General features: G+C 40.2%; 1 protein-coding gene and 1 long non-coding RNA gene across 4 annotated transcripts in view; one reads left to right on the forward strand and one right to left on the reverse strand.

Moving 5' to 3' along the window:
- The window catches only part of LRP1B (LDL receptor related protein 1B), a 776,343-nt gene that overhangs the window by 554,587 nt on the left and 196,392 nt on the right, over nt 1–25,364 (reverse strand). For 2 of the 3 annotated variants that reach the window (XM_081004635.1, XM_081004633.1), the window contains exon 2: nt 10,175–10,294. The exons of the other annotated variant lie outside the window; for it this stretch is intronic. In XM_081004635.1, the coding sequence (XP_080860761.1) occupies nt 10,175–10,294 (120 nt within the window). The remainder of the gene's footprint in view (nt 1–10,174; nt 10,295–25,364) is intronic. 3 annotated transcript variants of the gene reach the window in all.
- LOC308479670 lies at nt 10,736–17,517 on the forward strand. Its single transcript, XR_013987778.1, has 3 exons — nt 10,736–10,822; nt 15,558–15,815; nt 17,339–17,517. It is a non-coding gene; the product is annotated as an uncharacterized lncRNA (long non-coding RNA).

Consider the following 25,364-nt stretch of genomic DNA (forward strand, 5'->3'; position numbering starts at 1 on the left):
CTCAGGTCCCAGAGACCTTTCTCACCCCACCTTAAATGCAGACTTTTTATCTTTGGAAAGTCCAAAATGGAATAATCCTGCATTTAGAGCGGGACAGGTTCAGGGTGACCCTAGGATAGGGTCTACATTTTATTCTGGTGTGGAAAAGCCCAAGAACTCCTCTGATCACTTTTTTTTTTAAGGAGCCATAAGATCATACATCAATCTGCTTCCTTTGAAATGCCTCCCTCCCTTTTATGGCTTCTCCCAAAAAAGAGAGCACTTTTTCCTGCTTGGCGATGGCAATGCAGATGGATAGAGCAGTAGGAGCATTGCTGATCTGCAGTTTATAGAAATGTTGGAGGAAAAGCTTTGCAGCCAGAGGATAGCGTTGGCAGGGATGCGAAATGAGAAATAAAAAAGAATAATTGAAGGAGGCAGTAGGCTACAGCACTGCAGAGGTGAGCAAATAGCTTCCAAAGAGAAGAGAAGAAAAATAAACATGATAAAGGAGGTGAGAAGCTAAAGACAGCACAACAGGGAGGGCAGGGGGCTTGTGATGTTTCGTGTCATATGCCAGGGCAGCAGCATCCAGTAGGTTCACTCAACACCAACGGCAAAGCTAGAAGTGTTATTAACCACATCACTCTCTTGCCCCACCACTGCCTTGCTGCTTTTTAAATAACAGCCACACACTTACCAATATGTATCATGATCATGACAGGTTAAAATAGGTAGTTTAATCATTTCCTCCATGCTAGACCCCACTGAAAATCTAACCAGAGCAAATGGGGTTCATTGTTTATCTATCTATCTATCTATCTATCTATCTATCTATCTATCGGCCGCTCTATGGTCCCAGGGTGGGTTTTAGCATTAAAAACAATTAAGCTCTCCTCTCGACCCATGCCATGCTCCCAATTCGGATCTGCTCCTCATGATATTTTAAAAGCACACACACGCATATGAGAAAGAGAGAGAAAGAATGTTTATGATTTGTTTGGCCCTAACCCAGCCACTTTCCTACATTTTAGACTTACAGAGCATGATGAAATTGCTTTTCCATTACTGCAGGCAGGACTATAACCACAATTTAGACAGGATTTGGCTAGAGTCTGGGATGTGACAAAGGAAGCTAATGGCCTTCAGTAGGAGCTAAGGCTAAGCTAATGATGAAAAAATATCTGGTAATGTCAAATGTTCAGAAGGTACGTTCCCCACCCCACACCCCGACTGAGGAGGGGCTGTTGCAGGGCCATGTAAGTGTGTGAAAAGGAACAAAATAAGCATATTTTAGAGCTCAAGAGAGGAGCCAAAAATGCAAAGAAGAGCTGAGAGCAGAAGGCAAAAGTATATTGTTATTAGACTGCCTCTCTGGGGATCAGAAGAAGGGCAGTAGGTTTGCAGCCTGCAGGAGTGCGTAAGGCTTGGGTCGGCAAGTGATTGTAATTAAGTGGTATACAAATTGTCTAAATAAACAAACATAATTATTAATTATGTTGTCTCTGAGTGCACATGGATTCACAAATGCCATCCTTGGTGCCACAGGCTTCCCTTACCGAAATTAGGCTTGAAAGAAGCTGATTTTGTTGTACCCAGTAGAACAGGTTGCAGCAAGGGCTTGGCTTGGTTGTTTGGGGGTGGGTTGATGCCCACGACATTTTGTACATGTTCCTGTGGACTTAAGTGGCTCATCTCCACCTATGCCCTACCTGTATATGTGCAAATAATTGCAATGCTACAAAACACCACCAGCTATCTCTCTTTCCAAAGGAAACCAAACCAATGTTACTGCTTCTCTTGGAATATCTCACTGCTCAGGGAAGTAGAAAGCACATAACTGGAAGATATACAATGCTACAGCTTGCTGCTCCTAATGTTGGAAGTTTCACTACTGGTTAACAATGATCTTCCAGTTTCAGGCACACCTGCTGAATCCCTATCGGGTGGTTGATTCTTCCTTTTCTGCCTGCAGCTCATGGTGTTAAAGAGATGAAGGAGTTGAGGAATGCCTCAGTTTTGCCCACAGTCCATCCAATATGCATTTTTTAAAAAATGAACAGGGGACACCATTTCAGCAGGAAAAACAAGCCAAGGGGAATAAACCACAAAAGAAGTAGAAAAGAATGAAAGTCAAATGGATGAAAGCTCAAAGAACTCATCTGCTCAAATATTCATTTGCACTCTGGGGAAAAGCATGAAAGACACGAATGGTTCCCCTGAGGGATACAGAAAGCCATACAGAACCATGCTTCCTTACGATGCTGTTAAGGTGCCATAGGTTGAACCAATACTCTGAAGCATAAATCCTGGTACTGTTGGAAACGTGTAGCTGAGTCATAAAAAACAACATTGACCTTCGGCTAAAAAAAAGGACAGCACCATTTGAGTCTAGGTATTAATTATTAGTATAGTTTTGCCTTTTAAAAGGGATCCCCCCCCCCTTTTAAAAAAAGTTACTGGAGCTCAGTTTTCAAATAGGCACACATTTTAAAAAGCTAGCGCAGAGAAAGTGCAATTTAGCTAGCAATTAATCCTTAATGTGATCTAATTATTCCTGACATTTGGGCATCAGGCACTATACTTCAGGGGCCATATTCTTCTCTTGCACCATAGGTAGGAGTTTGCATTGAATTCAAGTAAGCGAACTGCTGCCATCAGCTTTCAGTTAAATTAACTTCCTCCCTACAAACCTGATCTGGAAACAAAAGAGGCATAAGATAATTAACCATGGCTAAAGTGGAAGAAAAGCTGACGTTCCCCCATGACCATACTTTGCTAGTGATGCTGAATAAGGTGCAGTCTAAATCCTTCCTTTCCAAATGTGCAGCTGCACATTTTATTCCCAGAGACAGATAAATTGCAGGGAATAAGCATACCTGACAAGTCACAGAGACCTGTATCTGCACAATTCTAGGCTTCGTTTTGGGATTTGAGTAGTTTTCATTTCTCCTTGCAGTGGTTGCATTTTAGTGGTGGGGGAAGTGACCTCCATAGCTCCTGCTCTCACCAAAAAACAGAGAGAGGATGTTGATTTATTTGTAGTGGCAAAGTGCTTTGACACTCAAGGGTGAAATTCACCTGCTTGAGAAAGGCCAGCAGAAAGTTTATGCTTAAGTGTACCTGAGTGGCTCATATAACTGCTTTTGCTGATCAACTGCAGTGGAAAGAATTTTAGCATTTAATACAAGGGTATGATTGCACTTTGTGCAAATTTATGAGCAGGAATAGAAGAAACAAAAAGCTTGTTGTAGTTATGCTGTTTTGCTTTTTACTGGATTTATGCTGCTTTAAATACTCATTTATATTTCCTTATTGTTAGATGGCTCAGAGAACTTCTGCAGTGGCATACAGATACCACGGATAAGTATATAAATAAGCAGCTCTGAACGTCTTTCTATTGCCATTTAGGTTCTGCAGAGTTTGCAGCAGAGGAAGCTTATATTAGCTCAACTCCTATCCCTATATAGCAACGTACACTTACTTGAGGCATTTATTATGCCTTTATTGCCTTGACTCATTCATTATATTTTTCTCTGCAATAGGAAGTGTTGCTTTTAACAGTTAATGCTTTATTGTTGAGAGCAGCTGAACTTAGTTCTTGGGAAAGCAGCATACAAATATGAAATCAAATGATATTGGAATGCAGCACCAAGAGTGTGCAATCAATAAATTAAAAAAAACAACAACCAAAGATGCCTGTCTTTACTGAAATATGCTAATAATGTACATTACTTTCTTGAAACATTCTGCTAGTCTTATCAAAATTATTTTAGCTTCTGTTGGCATTGCTCATACATTATATTTAAACCAGAACTCCATTCATGTCAAATGTCTCTTTTCATGAAATTTGGTGTCAGCTGTGCTAAGGGCGCATCATAAACCACTTTTCTCAAGGGATTGACTGTTCTGAATCTTATTACTGGGTGTGCACTGGAACATTTAAAAATTCCAAGCTGAGCCAATAGCGGCTTCTTGTCCATGTGAAGGCATATAGCCCATACAGAGTCTCAATACTGCTCCTCCATCTGGCTCCAAAAGTGGTCTGACCAGGACTACATTTCCAGGTAAACGAGAAGACTGGCAAGAAACCACTTCAGGTCTCCTTTGAGACTCCTTAAAGTGGCTAACAATCTCCTTTCCCTTCCTCCCCCACAACAAACACTCTGTGAGGTGGGTGAGGCTGATAGACTTCAAAGAAGTGTGACTAGCCCAAGGTCACCCAGCAGCTGCATGTGGAGGAGCGGGGAAGCAAACCCGGTTCACCAGATTACGAGTCCACCGCTCTTAACCACTATACCACACTGGCTCCCTATAAGGCCTTGCCGCCCACCTCCTCCTCCTCATTATTATTCTCAAATGTGTCCCCCCAGCCCATCCTCCTGGTATGCCATGTGAGACTAACTTGTCACCATATTTGGGGTTAAGTAGAATTTGTTTTCTTCAGGTTGGAGTACAGATTTTTTTGCTCCTACTCCACATTGTGGTGCCAGCTAAAGACAGCTAACAATGAGTGTTAAGTTGGTTGGTTTAATTGGTTTGGTCACTTGCCAGGTGTGTGTGGGAAGGGAAGAAATGGACTTAGATGGCAAGTACTTTGAGGCACTTTCAGGTGACTGGGAATTCCAGTGAGTTGCACACAGGGCTCTGATACCTGAGGGATGGAGTATGGATCACTTTGGGGGTTAACCTATGTCACTCACCTGGGGTTGTACAGCCCTGAGAAAGTGTGAATCGGAAAGACCCTCCTCACCCAAAGAGGCATGGCAGGGGGAAAGAGTTAGATTTAAAACCAGCTATTACTCCTCACGGGGAAGACTCACCCACTCAGCAGGCTTATGATAGAGTTTTTGATGATTTCCCACACAAGGTCTCTTTCCCCTATGTAGCTGTAGAAGTCCATAGTTTCTTAGGTATATTGTAATGAAGTGGCCCTAGTTTACCCTACATGTGGTGTCTTGCCTTTACGGTTTCAATCTCCTAGTGCACTTTCTCCTGGTCATCTGACAACAAGTCCTATAGTCACAACCCTTTCTGCAAAGTTTCCTTATCTCTGGGTTTGCAACCAAAGGCCAGCTTTTGCTCCTCAGGAAGGCAATTTTGATCTACAGTTAAGGAAAGGTAGCAGACCAAGAACTTGTCTTAAAAAGGCACCAGGAACCTCAATTGCTGTACTACAAAACATCATGTTTCTGTTTTAAATTCCTGTAACATTTATCCTGTCTTCAGATAAGATGCGAGTTAAAACTGTCTTGCCAAAACAATAATGCTTGCATAAAATTTGTCCTGTGCCTTTTCTCCTAGTATTAAATTTTGGCACTGGAGCCATGAAGAAATGTATGTGCTCCATTTCCAGAGTTCCCTTTTTCCTTTATGGACCATCTGTTCCCAAAACATATGATAGCAGTTTTTGGGACTGTCAAAACAGTCCCTGACACCCCCCCCCCAAAAAAACCCCCATCCTCTCTAGAATGTAAGGCTAAAACACCAAAAAAGCTACTTCCCCTTTTGGCCAAGTTAAATAACGTACCTAGTGGAATATTTTAGTAAAAGTACCCATCAGATTGGACATAGATTTGTGGACATAGATTTGTGGATGGAAAATAGCAATGCTGTTCAGCCACTTGACATTTCAGATGATTATTGGTGAGTCTTCCAACTCAAAATCTGACAGCGTCTGCCCACAAAGGCAAATATTTGTCATTCAGCAAAAGCCAATATCAGAGGCAAGGAAGCTAGCAAAGCAAGCACAAATGTGAAATGTTACTTGGAGTGATAGTGAAGAAGGAAACTTACATTTAGCTATTACACATTATTGCTGAATATGTAATGGGTATATGAAATGTTTATACAGAAATGTTATTTCTTAATATTCTTCCAAGATGTAGAAAAATATTTCTATGAATAAAAATGGGAAGAAAGATCATGGCAGTGTTTGAGACACTTTGTGTCCTGTCGCGAAATAAGGCAAGAAACAGTTATGTACTCACTGGAATAATTACTCACTGGCAAGAGTGCTTGCTCAGACAATTAATTTTATGTAAATACTGCAACATTCCTGTGATCATGCACACTTACAGCTCAGTGCTAAGATTTAGATTAATCTGTCAGTGAAACTGAAAAATGCCATGAGCCAAATCCTCTGTTAGTTCCATTAACTTCACAGCATTGATGCCAGTGTGCACCAGATGAGGGTCTGGCCTCTCCATTGATTCAGGTGCCCAGCCAAGCTGGTTGGATTTGAACATTGAAATGCTTTAATTCACAAGCAAGCTACAGGCCTAGATGGAATTATAATGTGGTGGTTCTTAATTTGAAAACCCGAATATATAGAAAATATAATGCAATTGTTTCTAAACCAATTGAATATTGAAAGAAAGCAGGAAAACACTCAATTAAATATGAAGCAGGAGATTAAATCTTTTTATCCAATACAACAACAGCAGGTGACATCACTGAAATAAAAAAAAAAGGTGCTAAAGTTAACACAATGGATCAATTTAGTTTTGTATCTAAAAACAACAGCTTGCATGTTCATGTAGGGTTATGGAAGAGCTAGTATCCTGTAGCTTTCCCTTCTGTGGACAAACAGCAATGTACCAGATTCATTGCATACTGGCTTTCAGGGGAGGAAATGCCAGTTCAAACTCAAACTATGAAACAGAGTTATGAATTGTAAAGCACTTCACAGCGCAATGTAGCTAAAAATTTCACTTTTGCTTGTCATCCATAAGCAATGCGTTATTGGCTAGTGTTCAAAAGTGTGGGTGAATGTGTCGACAACAGAATGCTGACAAACAGGGTAGCTTCTGATGCTAAAATTTAAGTTCAGCCTGGAGACAAGGTGGCGAGGTAGGCAGTGACCTCAGAAGGATGTTTGAAAAGATGAAAAGGGAGGAAAGACTGTAGCGGAAGCAAGAAAGGAGGGGACAAAGGAAAGGGTTTTGGTGAAAACATCACACAAGCCCTAAATGTAGGACTATGTACTCTTGCCATGAAGGAGGGAAGGGAGAAAGAGGGGCTAACAGCTGAGAAACTGAATGTAAGGCATATATCAGAGGCAGGTGGTTGAAGGCGTGGTAAATATGTGTGACAGCACAAATGTGAAAGAAAGCAGAGCAGAAGAGTCCGTATGAGAAAGAATAAGCCAAGGTAAAGTAATGGGGTGGGGGGTCATAGTTATTTATCTTTTAGTAGACTGAGAATGCTTCTATTCACCTTTTCAATTTATTTTTATATTTGTATACTGCCATTCAGGCCAGAAAAGCCCTTCCAGGCAGCTAAGAACAACAATAATAAAAAACATAACATAAAAAAATTAAAAATACAACACAGATACATAAATTGTTAAGTAAAAGGCAACAGGATAAAACAATGCAAACCCAGACCAGCAATCCTCAGAATCCACAGAGCAATTCCAGACTGCAAGGAGGTTTTGCAAGAGGTTTTCAAGTGCATACTAAGTATTTAGGTTTGCAAAATTAAAATGGAATAAAGCACCCTAAAAAAAGAAATGGACTCTTTGAAGTTAGCAAAGTGACAGGTAGATGTATTCAAATGTGTGAGAAGAAAAAATAACTAATAAAAAAAATGTATAAACACCCCATAACAAAATTGTGATGAATGCAGGGTGAATGTCCATTGTTTTATAACCTCTGTGCAAACAAATCAAAGTGAATACTCAATAAAGTCCAGATATAATCTTATCCCTGTATAAGTATTGTACAAGTAAATCAGGATAAGGATTCAATAAACATGTCAACTGGAAGAGCCCATAATATAACATACTAAGCAGTGGCAGTTTAAAAATCCAGCCCAACATCATTAATTTGAAGCAAGTTGAAAAGGTATTTAAGGCCTAATTTAAAACAGGGGAGAAAACACTATATCCCATGTGGGAGAGCTCCACAAAGGAAAGTATGCTTTCGAATGTTAGGAACTGTTATTGCAGTGAACACCTAAATGTAGATCTTCAACCGGATAGACAACAGAGTAGTATCAAAAGCAAACGGCTACTAGAAAAATGGAAACTTGCAGTAAAAATCATAAAAATCCTTAAATACTCAACAAGAAACCAGCCTGCTACCAGCAGGATTGCCTAGTGTCTCTATTGTCTCCCTAACTGTTCAGCTCTTCACTGACTTTTAGCCTTTTTCTTTTTGGTCAGCTAAAGCACATGGTGCAGAGAAAAGAAAGCTCCTGTTGTCATCCGCTACAAGAGAAGTGCTATTCTAGGAAGATACGTCTATTGCTCCCAAGGGGTAAAGGCAGCCTATATACACACTGCACCAGTCCCTTTTTTAAAAAAGGATTTGGAAAAAAAAAAAAACATATTCAAAGGAGTTTCTATAAGAAGAATCCCAGTAAAGCAAATTGCATTTTTTAAAGGACTACAGATAACACATTGCAGTATACATTAATTTCTAGTGGCTAAGAATTCGGCCTTCAGACTGGAATGGCACTGGGGTATCACCACTTGAGTAATAGCTGCCTCATGCCAAGTGGCGGCTCTAAAAGGATGGTGTCCCCCCACAACGATGTCCCCACCTGGCAACTCCCAGTTGGACTCTAAATTCTCCAACCAAGGTAAACAGGGGAGCTCAACTGCCAAATCCCAGCCCTCTCCCTGGGACTCCAAGAGTGGAAGCCACACACCAAAAGTGCTCCCAGGACAAGGAGGAAAGCATGGGGTTGAAGAACGTGGCTGGCAATGGTTCAAAAGGGGAAGGAAAGAGAGAAAGCATTTCAGCAGACTCATTTGAACAAAGAGATGCTGGGACTCCCAGTGACGAATCTGAAATCAAAGATCTGTGGGTATTAGTTTACATGGGTCTTTGTTTTCTTATACAGTAGAGTCTTCCCAGCTCAGATCAAGGGCTTACTTCTAAGGTGACAGGATGAGTATTTGGTGCTCATGCCACATTCAGGTACGTATTTGGTTGAGTGGGAAGCAGATGCCTCCCCTGAGATAAAAATAGGCACATCATTTAAGATGGACGAACTCCACTGAATAGGAAAATCAGAAACCATTAATACAGATTTAAGTGCTGCATGTGTTAATAAAAAAAGCTAAAATATAGGCCCAGATTTAGCACAAGAAAATTGACACCTACCAACTTCAAGAATAGGTGGCTGATTTGGGAACACCCTTTTGCTTCAGCCCTACATTCGCTGAATCATATCCTACTGTTTTAATAATCAGATTGCTCCAATCATCATTAACTAGTCTGGCTACTTATGAAGATTAATAAAGAGTTGGATGTGGATGGTGTTCACCCCTGCCCCCCCCCCAAAAAAATTGGGCAATGTATTTCCCGCCTTGTCTGCCATCACTACCATGATATGTTGTGTCAGCTACAAAAAGTCAAATCTCCCACTGGTCTTGAGTAAAATCAGACCATTTATTGCTCTTGAGTAAAATCAGACCATATAAATATTATCTTTGAAATGTCTTCATTCTTTCTTCTTACTGAAAATAGAATTCTGTATCACCTTTACCTGATCCATGAAACTTTTTGTGTATATATCTTGTGGTCTTTGACTTCCTGTCCCCCTCCTCTGCCCTCCAAACTCACCTCAACACTTCATAATCCAATTTTATTACTAGCTACTCTTACATGAAATGATTATCTTGAGGACATGGATCAGAATTCCTCATTTTGTTCTTAGTTCTAAAAACAAGGGAATGTGAAGGTACAGAGATTTAGTCTAATCTCAAGAGTGCTGAGGAGAAGCCTGCACTCAAATAGCCCTCAGCCATAGAGAAAACAAGATTTTTTTATGATGATGATTAAACATGTTTTATTAAAGCTTTCCCTGACATTTTTCATACTTCACTTCTTTCACCTATCACTTTCTTTTTCATTTTCTCCCTTTCCATTTTCCTTTGAGGTGTCCGTATTCCTCCTACTTTTGTTGCAAATGACATTTGGTATACTATTATTTTCTCTCTCCCTTTTGCTTCTGCCCTCTGTAGCTAATCTACTAGGTCAGAAAGGAAATACGGAACATATGCTTGGATGATATTGTTCATTATAAAGTGAGACACGAACAAAACACCTCTCTGTTCTTTCAATGCACGTTTCTACAAAAAGTCTATACATCATGAAGAATCCACCTTTTATAACTAAATGAAACCATCAGAAATGTCACAGTTCAAAGTAAAACTAGGAACTCGCAATTCACTTTTACTTACAGACATCTAGTGACTCATCAGAATCATCAGGGCAATCAGGTTCTCCATCACAGAGCCAGTTTTGAGATACACAGGTCCTGTGATCATGGCAAAGAAACTCGCCTACGTCACATAAATATTCTGTAAACAAAACAAAAGTGAATAATGAAATGGTTTATGGATGATTGAAAATAAAAATATGGCAAATAAAAAAGTAAAAAAAGAGAAATGAATGACAAGCTAATGAAACGAGGCTTTTAAGCAAATATGCAAAAAATGCATAAAAAGTAAAATGCATTTGTTGTTCACCCTTTCACCCAATACATAAAACACTACACCTACATTTAAAAGGCATATATCAGATGCATTAGACAAATCCTCACAGTGTATAGATTATATGCTGAAATTGTCATTCTGCATAAGAATTCATTATGATGGTTTATTTACTATCACCCACACATAAACACTGAGGGGAAAGGCCTTGTGTGCAACACCTGTGGGAACCATTTCCCCCTCAACTTTGTCCTGGCACTGCCTCCTCAGGTGAGTTTTGTGGTTGCCTAGCAACTGTTAAGACTTACACTTTTCCCCAGAAGCTGCTAGTGGGGAAATTCAGTCGACAGAATCACTGGCTGTCAACTATGGGATGATAAATTCCCACCATTACCTGTAAGTATCTCCTGGGGTTCTTCCCCGTGTTCGCAGGTGTGGTGTCTCTCTGATGCCAGAGGCAGCATATAACCATGACTAGTGGCCATCGATATACTAGGGCCTAGTCTACACCTGCGGCAGAACGTGGCGGCCTAAAGCTGAGGTGTAAAAACGGACTGCACCAAGTCAGCTTACAGGTGGTGCATTCCTCCCCTGTGTAGATATGCTGCTACTGAGTAGCCAGCAGCACCCCCCACACAAATACACATCTACTGGCTAATGGTGCTTTTGCTCATTCCCTAGTGGTGGGCCTACAAAGATATCCTATATCCATAGATAGCTCTCCCCTCACTCACTCAAATTTCTTAGTGGTTGCAGCCACTTCCTGTTTTCTATTCTACCTCACCTGCTTCAGGTAATAGGGGAATTACTTTATTGGAATGTTCTATTGCATTAAATAGTCGGGGGGGGGTTAATTCAAAATCAAAGGGCAAATTTAGCTACATTCTTTCTGCCTGATGTGTTAGTTCTCTGTTTGCAGGAAGCTTTTTTTTTTAACTAAATAGAGGAGAGTTTAAAGCAGCCTTTATCCCCTTTCCAAGTCTGAGAAGGTTAAACCACCTACGTATTTTACAGCTCTTCCCCCACTCAGTCATCTTTACCCAAGATAATATATTTCCTTTTAGGAAGGTTTTTCCTGTCTTTGTTGTTGTTTGTTTGTTTAAAAAACATTGTCCCTTTGAAATATTTTTAGGGTGTGTATGTGTCTGGGATTGCTTATGTCTCTCGCTTTGTGCACATTGTGGATGTGGTGTTAAATTGCTAGCAGTGTTCTTCGTCTTTTATATATTTTATATTGTCAGTCAGGATTGTAGTGGTTTGGGTTTCCATGAGACTGAGAAACAGGATAAAAATGCCAGTAAATAACTACATTTAAATTTTAAATTTAAAAACTCAAATCATGTGCCAACAGTTTTCCCCTAAACTTAATTACCTTTGCTATGCTTGTCTCATAATTATCTCATATCACAAAGTGATATGTTTAGTTTTTCAATAATAAATTGCTATTATGTGCTTGGGCACTACCTGCATGAATGATGCTCAACAAACTGGACCTAATGGGAAGTCCCTTTGCCACAGTATATGATTCAAATGGCTCCTTCAGACAAGGTGTTTTTGAACATTCATCCTGCTTTACTTGCACAAAACTTACACAGAAGTGAGATTATATCCATCCTTATTGTTATTTTTTTCTGGTTCATCTGCAGGGTGGTTATACAATGATGAACATTCACCCAGTACAGTGGTACCTCAGGTTACAAACGCTTTGGGTTATAAACTCCGCTAACCCGGAAGTAGTACCTCGGGTTGAGAACTTTGCCCCAGGATGAGAACGGAAATAGCGCACCTGTGGTGCAGCAAAAACAGGATGCCCCATTAGCAAAAGCGCGCCTCAGGTTAATAACGGTTTTGGGTTAAGAACAGTTTCGGGTTAAGAATGGACCTCTGGAACGAATTAAGTTCATAACCCAAGGTACCACTGTATTCACCCTGATTTGTGTGTGGGGTGTTTATACGTCTCCCCTTAGCCATTAGTTCATCCCACACTTTTCAATGCATTTCCCTGATACTTTCCAAACTGCAAAAAGCCCATTATTTATAGTGAATTTGTTGCGCTAGAACCCTTTAAATGCACACACCTAAAGTTCCAGTATGTGCCTGCATGTCTCCCACAAAATAGTAACAAGTCTAGAGGCACCCTCAGCTTTTACAGTGATTATTTTTGAGCCTGGAGGAATTCACTGCTTTGTTAGATAAGTTAAACAGTAAAAGGGACTAACAAAACTTAAAAACCTAAACAATTTAATAAGCTGTTGTGAAATACGCTGGGATTAATTGTTGTCTCAGACAACAGATCTGTATAGAATTGGTGTAATCAGGGCAGAGAATGCCTCTGGTGTGCTTGCTAAAGCAGTCTCAAAGCTTTAAAGAAACTGTTTATTGTTCCACAGTGTTAGGGACAGTTATATATTATCCCTCTAGGAACTAACAGTAGGAGGGGTAGTTTGTTGTAAGCACCCTATTTATTTTATTTTGTATCCAAGTATACTATTTTCAAGGTCAGCTCCTGAAAACATTGGTGGTGGCATATTCAAATGAATGAATTTCTTCCTTCAACGTAGATCAACCGTTTGTATTATTAAGAATACCTAGTGTGCTATTTTCTTGACTCAGTGGAAAAGCTAAGTAATGTTTTGCATGTAAGCACATATAATAAAGCAACCTAGACTGCTGAGCAGCGGAGCGAATGTTGTTTTAAGCCATCTTGTCTTTGTAAAAGAATAAACTACTTGTTAATTAAACTGTGGGATTATGGATCCCATGGAGGAGGTTTGGTTTAAAGTAGTTCAAAACTCCTGTTTTATTGTACCACTGCTTAAATGTACACCTGAAACCAAAACAGAGAGCAATTGTAACCCCGGTTGTCATGTTTACTGAATAAAAATTGCTCAGTCTGCCTGGAGCCGACATAAAGCTACATGCAAACTGCAGTGGTATGCTACATTACATCTGCAAAGGCCTTTAATAGTAGTATTATACATCTTCCCAACATCCCTAAGAGGAAGATAGGAAGCTGCCATATACCCAGTCAAATGACTGGTCCATGTATCTCAGTACTGCCTACAAACACTGGCAGTGACTCTCCAGGGTTTAAAGCAGGGTTCTTTCCCACCTCTTCCTGGAGCTGCCAGAAATCAGAGCCGGCCCAGCAATTAGACAGGGCAAGGATGCTGCTTCAGGTGGCAGAAGCCCCCCAGACGGCATGTCCATGTGTGCCCCACCAGCCCTTCCACCAATGGTGAAGTGCCACCACTATCGGCACCAATTTGGAGCAAGATTGTGTCTATTTTGGGTGAGGTCTCACCCAGAAGCAGCACAATCTTGCCCCAGATTGTCAGTGGTGCTTGTGCCGCTTCTCTGCAAGCAGCAGATGCAGTCAGAACACGTGGTGGTGGCAGAGCAGGTGGTGGCGGCAGGAGCAGGTGGGTGGTGGCAGCAGTGGCAGGGCAAAGTGGTACTTTCCATTTCGCCTCAATCGGCAAAACAGGACATGCCGCCCCTGTAAGGAATTGAACCTAGGGCCATTGTAGGCTAAGCTACAGCCCTTCTCCAACCAGCTTCCAGAGAAATTCAAATAAAAACAAATAAGCAAGTCTTCTCTTTGTATGTTAGTTTCAAAGGTCAGTTCTGTTCCTTCGCAGGGCTCATTGATTTGTATGAGCAGCTCTATACTATACAGTCTTTTCAAATGACTATTTAAAAAAAAATGTAATAAATGCACAGTTGTGATTGATTGATTGATTGATTGATTGATTGTATTCAATGGAACTGAGCAATACTTATGCACAACAGTAGTGCTTCCTTAATAACACTGAATAAATACAATTCTCTGCCTAGTTAGCACACCTGGATTGGAACCTGGAAGCTGTATGTGGAATGCAGTTATGCAGTTATACGAGTGTCATGACCGTTTACTGAATCATGCTTATAACATCATCTCTACCACTATTCTTCCCCCTCCCCCTTTTTTTGGGGGGGAAGGGGAGTGACTTTCTGAACAAGTTTAGCATTTGAGCACTTCCCCTGGGTACCTTTGTATTTTCCAAAGTGAACTTTAAAAAATGTCTGGAGCTTGCTCTCCAAACGTAGCCAAATTTTTAACATATCAAGTTAATGACACTCATTTTCATACACACACACACACACACACACACACACACACACACTTGCTCTTAGCCAAAAGGCCGAGAAGCCTTTTGACATCTCAGTTGAACAGAGATTATGCTCATGCAACTCTAATGCGATTGAATCCATTGGGCATGTTCTTCTATACTGCCTGTTGTACTGTGATACCCAAAGAGAGCTAATTTTACAGTTATTAAGGAAATTACCTGGCTGCTCAGAGGAAACTTATGTTAAATTCCTTCTTGCTGATAAAGATCTGGATATCATAAGACCTGTTGCAAAATTCTGTTTTATAGCAACAAGAACAACACAGGAAGTTGTGAAAGTGATGGCCAGCCAATGAGTACCGATTTTCATCTCCGGAATACAGATTTTAGCTGAAGGAGTGTTATTTTTAATGCAAATCAGTTTATAGGAAATGTTTAATTACATCCACTTCATTCTGTGGATGCAGCTTATGTTGTTGTTAACTTTGCTGTCTGGTATTTGACCGCAATAAAGATAACTAGATGGATTGATTGACTCATATTTAAAGTTACAAGCAAGAGGTTTCTTTTACTTGCAGGACAAAACTGAATGGACAATGCAAGGTATCTATCCTACATCTTAAATCCCAATTAGACAAAAACAACCTATGCATGACAAAGCACAATCTTTCTCTGTTTTTTTATAAAAATCAGTCTTGCATCTTGATCCTATTTACTCTCAAGTGCAATTAATTAAATGGCACTTCATCCACATAAGTACACACACGATTGCAGCATCACTAGCTGTATTTGATGTTGATGGAGTAATCCTAATTTCAGATCTGGGGAAAAGACATTTAGTTTGAAAGTGTATCTTCCAACTTATTTTTCTAAGAATATTAGAACAAGGATAGCTGAAGGACACAGAAGTCTCTGAACTATTAAGGTAGAGGCCTTTCTTCTCTGCTACATTTTATTATGTTTGATACTTTTATCTTTCCTTTTTTAAATAAAATACAGTTTTTCCTCCTTGATTTCAGCTGCCAGTCAAAATACATCATAACCAGACTAATGCCTGTAATAATGAACAAAAATGCATGACAGCAACCTATGAATAGCAACATAAATGTCTCAGTAAATGGAAGAACCAGCTAAGAAATATATGAAACCAGAGAACTGTCTTATCACCAATTTCAAGGATAATGAGAGACACAGAAAAGGAGGAAAATATACCTTTGTTATGCAAGAAAGAAAGTCAAGGTGGAGGCAGAAATGCTTGCTGTCATTTCATTCAAGAAGTAGGGCTATATTTTTGTAATTGAGGTTATTGACTGTAGCATTTGTGGCATTCAAATAATTCAAAATGACTGAAGCAAGTCCAAATTAGTGCAAAGAGTCTTTGGGAGTCATTTGTGTCCTACTTGCTGAAAGAAGAGATTCGGCATTGAGGCACACTGGGTAGGGGAGATCCCTGTGACTTTCCTTATTTCCAGGACCCAATTTCACTTCTCATTTGTTCCCCTTTGCTAGTTCCACACTACTGTCATGACATCATGCTGTTATCTGTAGTACACATCACAACACTACCTGGTGCAATTCTATTTCAGCCACACTCTCTGTCTGCCTAGCAAGTGAAACTCCAGTCAAAGCAAAAAAAGTTGACTTCCCTGGGGAATGATGTCACACTAGTTGCAAGCTGCTTTATGGTTTGTAGACTTGTGCAGTATTTTGCCAGTCAAAATGCAACAAATATACAGTGTAAAATGGTACTCAAGTTGAAAGGTTTCCTCCAGATTATAAAAGAGACAGTTTGACCTGACTGCTGCCTTCTTGTTTTCAGAATATTAAACACTCATACAATGAAGTGTGCCAAATAACTGCATGACCTCAATCTAATTTATAGTCATTTTCAGCCGCACTGGAGTACTCAAAACAGTCCACATTGGGTAGTACACTGATAGCAGGCTGTATAGAGCAGGGCAATTGTATGCTGCGGTAGAGTACTATAGCTGAGTTTTACAGGATGTGCTTTTGTGCAGAGGTGCCAACAAGAATTTCTGGCCCCAGTATGTGTATCAGGCCCTCTGACTCACTCAACAAAAGAGCACACAGATTTGCACACATTTTGTGCCGTATACAATTTTGTGTCCTCTTCTGCAGGTGGAGTAGAGGGTTCACACATATAACAAAATGTTGGACAGATAGAATGAGAACTGGTGTAGATTTCCCCACAATTCTATTTCCATCCCTGAAAACGCTTAAACTGCTGAATTTCTGCCTGCCACACAGCTGTTTGAGGCATAAACACGCTGCTTTCCACCAGTGCCAACCATAACCCAAAGCCTAGGCTGCAACCCAGTAGCCACTTACCTGTGCAGGAGTAAGTCCTATTAAAGGCTGAAATTCAATGTTGCACTATGATGAAAGTTCCATCTGTGCAACCATTTCAGCTTGTCAAATGGAATAATCTCATATCACCTCCTCCCATGTGCTGCTGTTCTGGGAGTTCTCCTGCCCCCCCCCCCAATCCAAGAGTCAGTTTGGGGGAGCACAGGTGGTACAGGGAGGATGAAACCTTTATAGTCTATTTAAGAATAGCTGTATTCTATATCAGCTGCATTCTCAAGTGAGGCATTTTTAGCATCACTTACAAAGTGCTCTAAGATTAGCTTATTTCATATCGTTAAAGTGAATGCTGGCTGCAATCCTGCATACAGAAAGGCTGCTTAAGCTCTATTGATTTTGATAGAATTTAAGCAGCCTAAGTGTGCAGGACTACATCTGCTGCCTTTTCTTGACACCTCCTGCTTTCTCGTCTTAGATCATTCGTCTGTGCTCTTTTTGCTACCCAGCTTGATTGCTCCCAAAAAGTGAAAATTCCCAGACCGTTGTGAAACAGTAGGAAGCACATGGTTCCAAGTCACCTTACTATGAGTCAATGAAAACTCCGCACTTCAACTCTCCTATCTTGTATTTCCACTACATGGCGAAAGGTTGCACCTGGAGAAGCACGGGTAGAGTTCTGCTTTTGCAATGAAGTATACTCAAAATGGCGGTCCCTGTGGTCCCTCAAAGATCTACTCCTGAGGATAATGGCACTGGTCCACCCTGCGTGAAAAGAAGTGCCTCTCCAATGTATCTTATAATTGATCTGATATGCACACATGTACAAGCCTAAACCTATGAAGCTTTGTGTGCAAATGGAAAAGCAACTTGTCTTTAATATACTCCAGAATGTTTCTTTTCATAAAGGGACTCATAACTTAAAAGACATGCTATAGAAACATACACTTAGATGGACTCTGCTCAGGAAAACCAAAAACGAGTGAACATTATCATCTTGTGATAAAATAATTTAGGATTGCTGTAGATTCTTTGAGGGGCTGCAAAATGTACCTTTCTTTTATTATCCAATAGTTCATTTAGCGATTCAAAATGTGGCAGTTAACAGAGAGTCAGAATATGCTTTGAATGCAGGTGGCAATCAGTGTCAGCTAGCTAGGAAACAGTTGCCCTTTGAAAACATAAATTTTAACCCAAAATGAGGCTAAGGGGTAAAGGTTGTTTGTCTTTGATCACATACTCTGTCTGAGGTCAAAGGTATTCTCTTGTGTTGTTAGTTGGTTGAATATAAATTAAGAAGAGGAGGTCAATAGGCCTTTTAAAAGAACAAAAGAAAATATTATTAAGCAGTTCTTCAGAAGGTATTTCAGTTCATAAGCATGTAAATGAGCCGAATTTGAATCCACAGTAAATTCTAAGTATAAAATAAATGAACTATTGCCATATTTTAATAGTTTGGAAATATTTTGCAGAATGTTCACTTCTAGAATGACACATTCTGCCTCCTATTACTTTCTCTGTCTTTCATGTCAATGCTCAGAGTTACTTCCAACTCAAAAGTTCTATACTCTACATCTTTTCTAATGCTTCAGTCACGCTTCCTTCAGACCCTCTAGGTAATTGGTGTGCTGTCTTCAAAGTGCTTCCAAACTCCATCTGCTCAGAGAGCTTGAGACCCCCCAAAATCAAATTTTCCATATGCTAGCACTTTGTAAAGTAAACAAAACATAAATAGCATGGAAGGTTGTCTGTTCATCATAGTCTGGAATGTGCATATTAAGCACTCTTTGGGGACTTTAAAGAACATTATTATCATTCCACTCAGCCAGAGGTAGCGGCATAGGTTGCCTGGGTAATTAAGACAATTGCCAATACATCCCCACATGTTGGGCTTCCATTCCACCTATTCTCAGACTTCATAACAGTTTATAGTCCACCAGTGTGCAAATGGGAAAGGGGGAGTCAAAAGCAACCATAACCTGAGTTGACATACCATTAGGAACATAGGAAGCTGCCTTATCCAGAGTCACAACATTAATCCATTTTGCTCAGTACTGTTCACACTGACTGGAAGCAGGTCTCCAGTGTTTCAGGCAGTAAAAAATTCCCAGCCCTATCTGGAGATGCATGCAGAAGGTCCCACATTCAATCCTCAGCATGGCAGATGCTCTACCACTGAACTATGTCCTTTCCCATTGTTATTTGATGGACCTTTGCTGTTCCAGCTGTTTGAAATCTGAATATGGATTTTTGAAAATTAAAACTAATTCACCTCTATGTGTCCTTCCTTTGCAAATAGTTTCCTTATAGCTTTGCTCAGCCATTCACTTCCACACAATCCCAGAACACATGGAGCAGCAGAGCTGCTTGCATTTGTCCTGTTCCCACGAGCTTAAGCTCTGCCCTCCATGTATGCAGAGGGAAAGGTGAAGGGGGGATTGTCATGTGTTTGGCTGATCGTGCTTAGAATCCTCCATGTCAATGGGAATGCCAATCATGCAGGATTCCAGACAGTATTAAAGACACTAAGTGTGTTCAGTTGTTCCATGCACAAAGGTCTGTGATGGGGACATTAGGAGAAGGGCTAGGATGCATCTTTCTCCCTCCATGCATTCTGAGCACAGATGCACTGGCACAATGGAGGATAGCAATCACTGCAGATCCTGGAATTACTACTAGTGGTGGCCTTTAATGAACAGAAAGTCCACAGAGGTATTCCTTCTTTTTTTCTTTTTTTACATAATAGAGACAGTAATTATTAATAATTAATGTCATTACTTCTAATCACATCATTTGCTACTCTTTTTTTTCTAATGGGCTTTAACGATATAGGAGATTATCACAGTCCAAATTTAGAACTATCAGGTTGCCAGATGATTGCTGATTTGGTGTCCCTTTCAAAACAATGGAGCTAGACTCTCTAGTATATGGTGCTGCAAGTGGGAGGAGAGGAAGTTCAACTGTGTGAGCAGACGTCTGTTATACTCACTTTTGGACACCATTGGATTTCACCTAGGAAATACCATGAACTACAGTTACTTGGCCTAGAGAAACTTCATATATACATGGTTTATACTTATTTCATATGCTAATTTGAACAGTCTTTTCCTTTCTTTAGATTCTTGCAATCCTTCTGAATATATATAATCAAGAAAGACAGAGAAATAGACTTTTTGGTAAAAGAAGAAAAGAAGTGCCAGCACTCGTATCCTGATGAAAATGCAGTAGCTGCCAGCACGAAGTGGTTACCGTGGGCAGCAAAACAAGAGCTGCCAATACTCTATATCAGTGATTAATGTCACAAAAAAACCATGCGTATTCTGCATTCTATAATGTACACAGCATGCACCACAGCTTCAGAGTGTTTCTCAGTTTTCAAAAGGTGGTTGACCCCTCATGCTAGCTGACTCCATAACCTAAAACACACAGAGCCAGAATGTGTTTTGCATTTGGTTCTATAACTGAACAATGAGAAAGAGTGGTGAGTAAAATTGTTGGTGAACAGCAATCAAGGATAAGGCATAGGGCTTTGATATCAGGGGTGGGGGGACTCAACAAACTGAAATAATGAATTATGAGGTATAAATGGCTTTTTCTTCTTTGGTTCTTAACAGAGTTCATAACACAAGTTTCAGCTTCCAGTCACTCATATTTCTTGAAACTTCACTTGGTTTCTTCCCACATGGAGCAGCTTAATTGAGAGATAAATGATGTCTACAACAGATGTCTTCATGTCTGCTGAAACATGGAGAAACACTGCCCACAACTTTTTCTAACAAGAGTGTGGAAGGGGAAATAGGTAAACAAGCAGCAATAGAACGAGGATGCCCACCTTAAGGGGGAAAAGCCAAAGGAGGGAAGACTTTGAAGCAGAACAATTAGCATGTCAGCCTTTCCCAATCCGGTGCCTTCCAGATGTTTTGCACTACAACTCCCATTAGGGAAAGAGGGTTGATTAGAGTTGTTGTCCAGAACAGCTGCAGGACATCAGCTTGCGGGAATGCTAGCATACATCGAAGAAACATTTGTAACAACAAACCAGTGTAGTTAAGGTCAAGAGTCAATATACACAAGCATCTCTAACATACAGTTATTATGCAAAAAGGTTGGATCAGGCAGAACAACACATTTATGTTGATAAGCAGGATTGCCAGTGTGGTCCACCATGGTCCAATCAAAATTCACACTTCTCCACATTTTAAAAAATAATAATTGCAAACTCATATGGAATTGTGGATAACTGAACTTAATACCGGGGGAGGGGGGGATAGAAAGGAACCAAAATGGACAGATTCACACAGCCTACTTCCTCCTCCAGGAAAACATAATGCTGACGGATGGGGAGCCTGAGGTTCATATTTAACCAGTCTTCCTCTTGTCCACATTCCATCTTTCTGCTGCCCCCAGTAGCTATATTGAGCTGGATCTCTGAGTATGACATATGCAGCACGGTGACTGTAAAGATGCCCAGAATGATCTGAGATCTGGATATCTGAGGAAGAATTCAGTGTCACAGTGTGATTAACATTTCATTTGCACAAGCATTTCAGCTTGCCAGATGGAAACATGTTCGTCTGTGTGCTGTTCTGGGTATTCTCCTGATACCCCAGGCCAATTTTGAGGTATGCTGAGTATGCACAGGATGCAGCAGCAGGAGGGCTTCTGCTGATAAGGCTCATTAGGTGAATCCCACCCATAAATTAGACTTTTAATTAAAAGTATTAAACAATATTACTAGTATTGCTCTGAATGCTTGTCAGCTCCCACCCCCCCCCCCTTTGGATGACAATGCATTGAAAACAACAAAAATGCTCACTTTTTTCCACTGCTATTTAGTGCTTTCCCCTTTGACTTCTTCTGACTGCTGGTGCTGCTAAGTGCTGCATGTTCTTTAAAAGAAATCACATACAGTATGCAAGATTTCAGCCACTGTAGTACACTGATCATGTACATAGTGGAATGACATAAACAGTGCTATGTAGCATAAGATTTAGCTAGAAGACAGTGGGTGCATTGGCTAAAAGCCAGTTCAGAGCAAGGGCAAAGCTTCCAGAAACAGCATTTCCCTCACTCTTAATGGGTGAACTTTTCTACCTCATTTGAGAGCAACCCTTGAAAAATTACCCCAAAGAGGATGATTTTTTGCTACTGCCAATCAGATCTGTGAAAAAGCACAAGTCCCATATTTGGCTCAGGCTTGCTTAACCAAACAGTTTAACTATAAAATATACTTTGCTTATTAAAAATGAATTTATAGGATGAAGTCTGCAGATTAAGATGTGCCAAGAAGATAGTATTTGTTCAGAAGAGCACTCTGTTTCTTTTCTTTTCTGCTTGTTCAGAAGTGCGAACAATAGTAGAGAAGAATGCATTCAAATAAAATAGGCTCTTCATTGCTCCTATCTTTCCGTCAATTCATTTCTTTAATTCAGTTTATATATATATATGCAAAACATGGACTTTTTCACTTTTCCTCAAAATTGTAAAGGGAAAACATGTTTTAAATGCAAAACTGGGGAAAATTAAAGATATGACAGTAATGTCTCGCTGCAGCTGGCCTAGCCATTTATTGTCATTTTATGCTAATTAAAAAATTTTAGAGAGAAAGTAAAATATAGCCAAGCAACACTGCAAAAAATTTCATCTTAATAATGCCAGGTCTAGCAAAGTTGTGAGATGCACAGATGCTCCTAAAAACAGGTGTATGCTAGTGCAGAGCAAAATGAAAATTTAAACATTTATTTTCTAGTAAATGTAGATGTTGGTTAAAAGAAAGGCTGACCAGACAGCATTAAAGATGTTGCAATAGCTCTAATAGCCTCCCACAACATGATTAGCGCTTCCTTAATTACCAGTTTTGCTATCTCTATCAGACCACATAGCTCAGCCCGAATTATTTGAAATGGAATCTGTTAAACATTTTTCACAGTCAACCCAACAACAATTACATGGATGAGGCAAGATGTCATTGCTGGTTAAAACATGCGGGGACATGTCTACTACAGTAAGTCATGGTACAAAGGGAGGAGCACTTATAGCCTGCAAGATCAGAAGCATTGTGATGAAGGAGCCGAACTCTGTAGAAGTCATAAGTGTGTCCAGCATCCAACTCTGTGGGTGTTACAGATCCTCTTAATGGCCTGTAAGTGGTTAAGGTACCGTATTTTTCGCTCCATAAGACACACTTTTTTCCTCCTTAAAAGTAAGGGGAAATGTCCTATGGAGTGAATGTGTGTCTTATGGAGTGAATGTGTGGTTCCTGGAGCCAAATTGCCCAGGGGAGAAAAGCAGATCATGCCTTTTTTTTGGGGGGGGGGAAGAGGGAAGTGGGTGTTGAAACAAAGCCGCTGATCGTTTGCCGATTGGGGAAAGAGATAAGGGACGCTAGAGATAAAGGAGGCTGCCTGGGAGGGGGGAGGTAAAGACAGCAAACTTGCAAAGGGGGGAAACAGGAAGACTAAAGCAATAAGGAGATAAATTTGAAGAAAAGGAGGAGCAAAAAACTGCTCTAGCTAAGGTAAAGACACTAAGGCAAACAAGATGGAAGAGAGTGTTGAAAGGAAACAGCTGATCGGTGGGATCGGGAGAGAGATAAGGGACGCTAGGGAGGCTGCCTAGGAGGGGGGATGTAAAAGCCCATGGATCCTCAGGATTTTTACCTTGGGTCACCCCAAATTCACCATCAGATCACATAGCATGTCCATGGCTATAGCCTGCATGAAAAAAATCACGCATCCACTGTTTCCTGGGGCTGCAGTGGTGCAAAAACTTGGTTACAAAGCACAGATCCACATGGATTCTCAGGATTTTTGCATTGGGTCACCCCAAATTCACCGTCAGATCACATGTCTGTGGCCACAGCATGAACCACAAAAATCATACATCCACTGTTTCGCTCAGAATATTTTTTTTCTTGTTTTCCTCCTCTAAAAACTAGGTGCATCTTATGGAGCGAAAAAGACGGTACATGAAGCAGAAAGCTGAAATGAATTGCCTGTTCTCCCAATGGAGAGATGTAGGAAGTGGGGCTTCCCAAGGATCCGTATATACACACAGTGCATATAATTCTATAGAATTAACTACCACAAGACAGAATGATGTTCACTAGCTCAAATAGCTTTGAAAGAGGATTAGGCAAATTCACAGGGGGTTAGGTTATCAAGGGTCACAATGGCCGTGCACAACCTCCAGTATCAGACGCAGTATGTGTCTGAATATCAGTTGCTGGGAATCACAAGCGGGAACAGACCTGTTGAGCTCATGTCCTTCTTGTGGTCTTCCCATAAGCATCTGGTTGGCCACTGTGAGAACAGGATGCTGGACCAACTGTGGAAGTGTGCATGCATGTAACATACAGGTTATTGGCAAAATTTATTTTAGCCTATTCTGTTATTATGATGATTTTTAAAAACCAATGCATTCCTTCTGCAGCTTTCGGCACCAAGTTCTGGAAGAGTCCACCAGCTTGGGATTCATTAATAACAATAGTTTTGACAAGTGCAGAGCAAAGTAGATCCATTAGCAATGCTGTCTAATTTCTCTTTATTTATGTGTAGTGGAAAAAGCAAAACAGAATGTGCTTGGCTATTCTAGCAGGAGACACATTATATCGCATTTGAATATCTTACCATAATCTTTTCCAAGCTGACATGCTGGCAAACACCTACTGCTACGTATTGCAAAGGATTCTGGGACATATTCTAGTTTATAGAGCATTGCCTAAGCATGTGCCTTGAGAGGTGAATGTTTGGTTCAGCCACACACAGAGTTGCAGTAGTATTATCAGTGGTTTTAGGAAAATGTAACTTTATCTATCAGGTGCACTTTTAAATGTATAGATCTCAGCAAGGAGAAGGTGACTTTATCAATTTGAATGCATAGCAAATATCCTTTAGAGCTGCTTCTGATAGTACAGATTTTTCCCATTACACACACAGTGTGGTGCTTTTCCTGAGCAGGTTCTGCATCAGAGTGGTTTATCAAGGATTCACATGATGTGTCTTATTTCAGACAGCAGGACAAAGGATCTGTAACTGTGTGGTCTGTAGGAAGTGCATGTGTGTGTGTGCATTTCTCTCTGTGTGTACCAACTGCAAAAATCCAGTATGCCATCTGTCCTGTTTTTTCACCACTGCTGTTATTCATTACTTTAAACCATTCACATAACACTTTAAAAATGCAATCTGTTTTAGCATATTTGGTTTCTTCATCCACACAAAAAACAATAATACAAAACTCCGTCAAGTAGGTCATCACTGCCTCACAAATGGACAACTGAGTCTGACAATGAATTGCTGAGCAAAGATTTGAAACTGGCTCTTTCTTGGTGCAAATAAACCCTTAACTTTGTTTGTTTGTTTTTTAAAAAAATATTTATTAATAGTTTCAGAGTTATAGGGAAAAAATAAAAATAAAAAACAACACTACAATACATAAAAAGAAGAAAAAACGCAAAACATAGAAACCAATACAACAATACAGCAAAAAGATAAAAAAGAAAAAAA

Source organism: Podarcis pityusensis (genome assembly GCF_964106645.2).
Source record: "Podarcis pityusensis genome assembly, chromosome: 1".
Taxonomy (NCBI): domain Eukaryota; kingdom Metazoa; phylum Chordata; class Lepidosauria; order Squamata; family Lacertidae; genus Podarcis; species Podarcis pityusensis.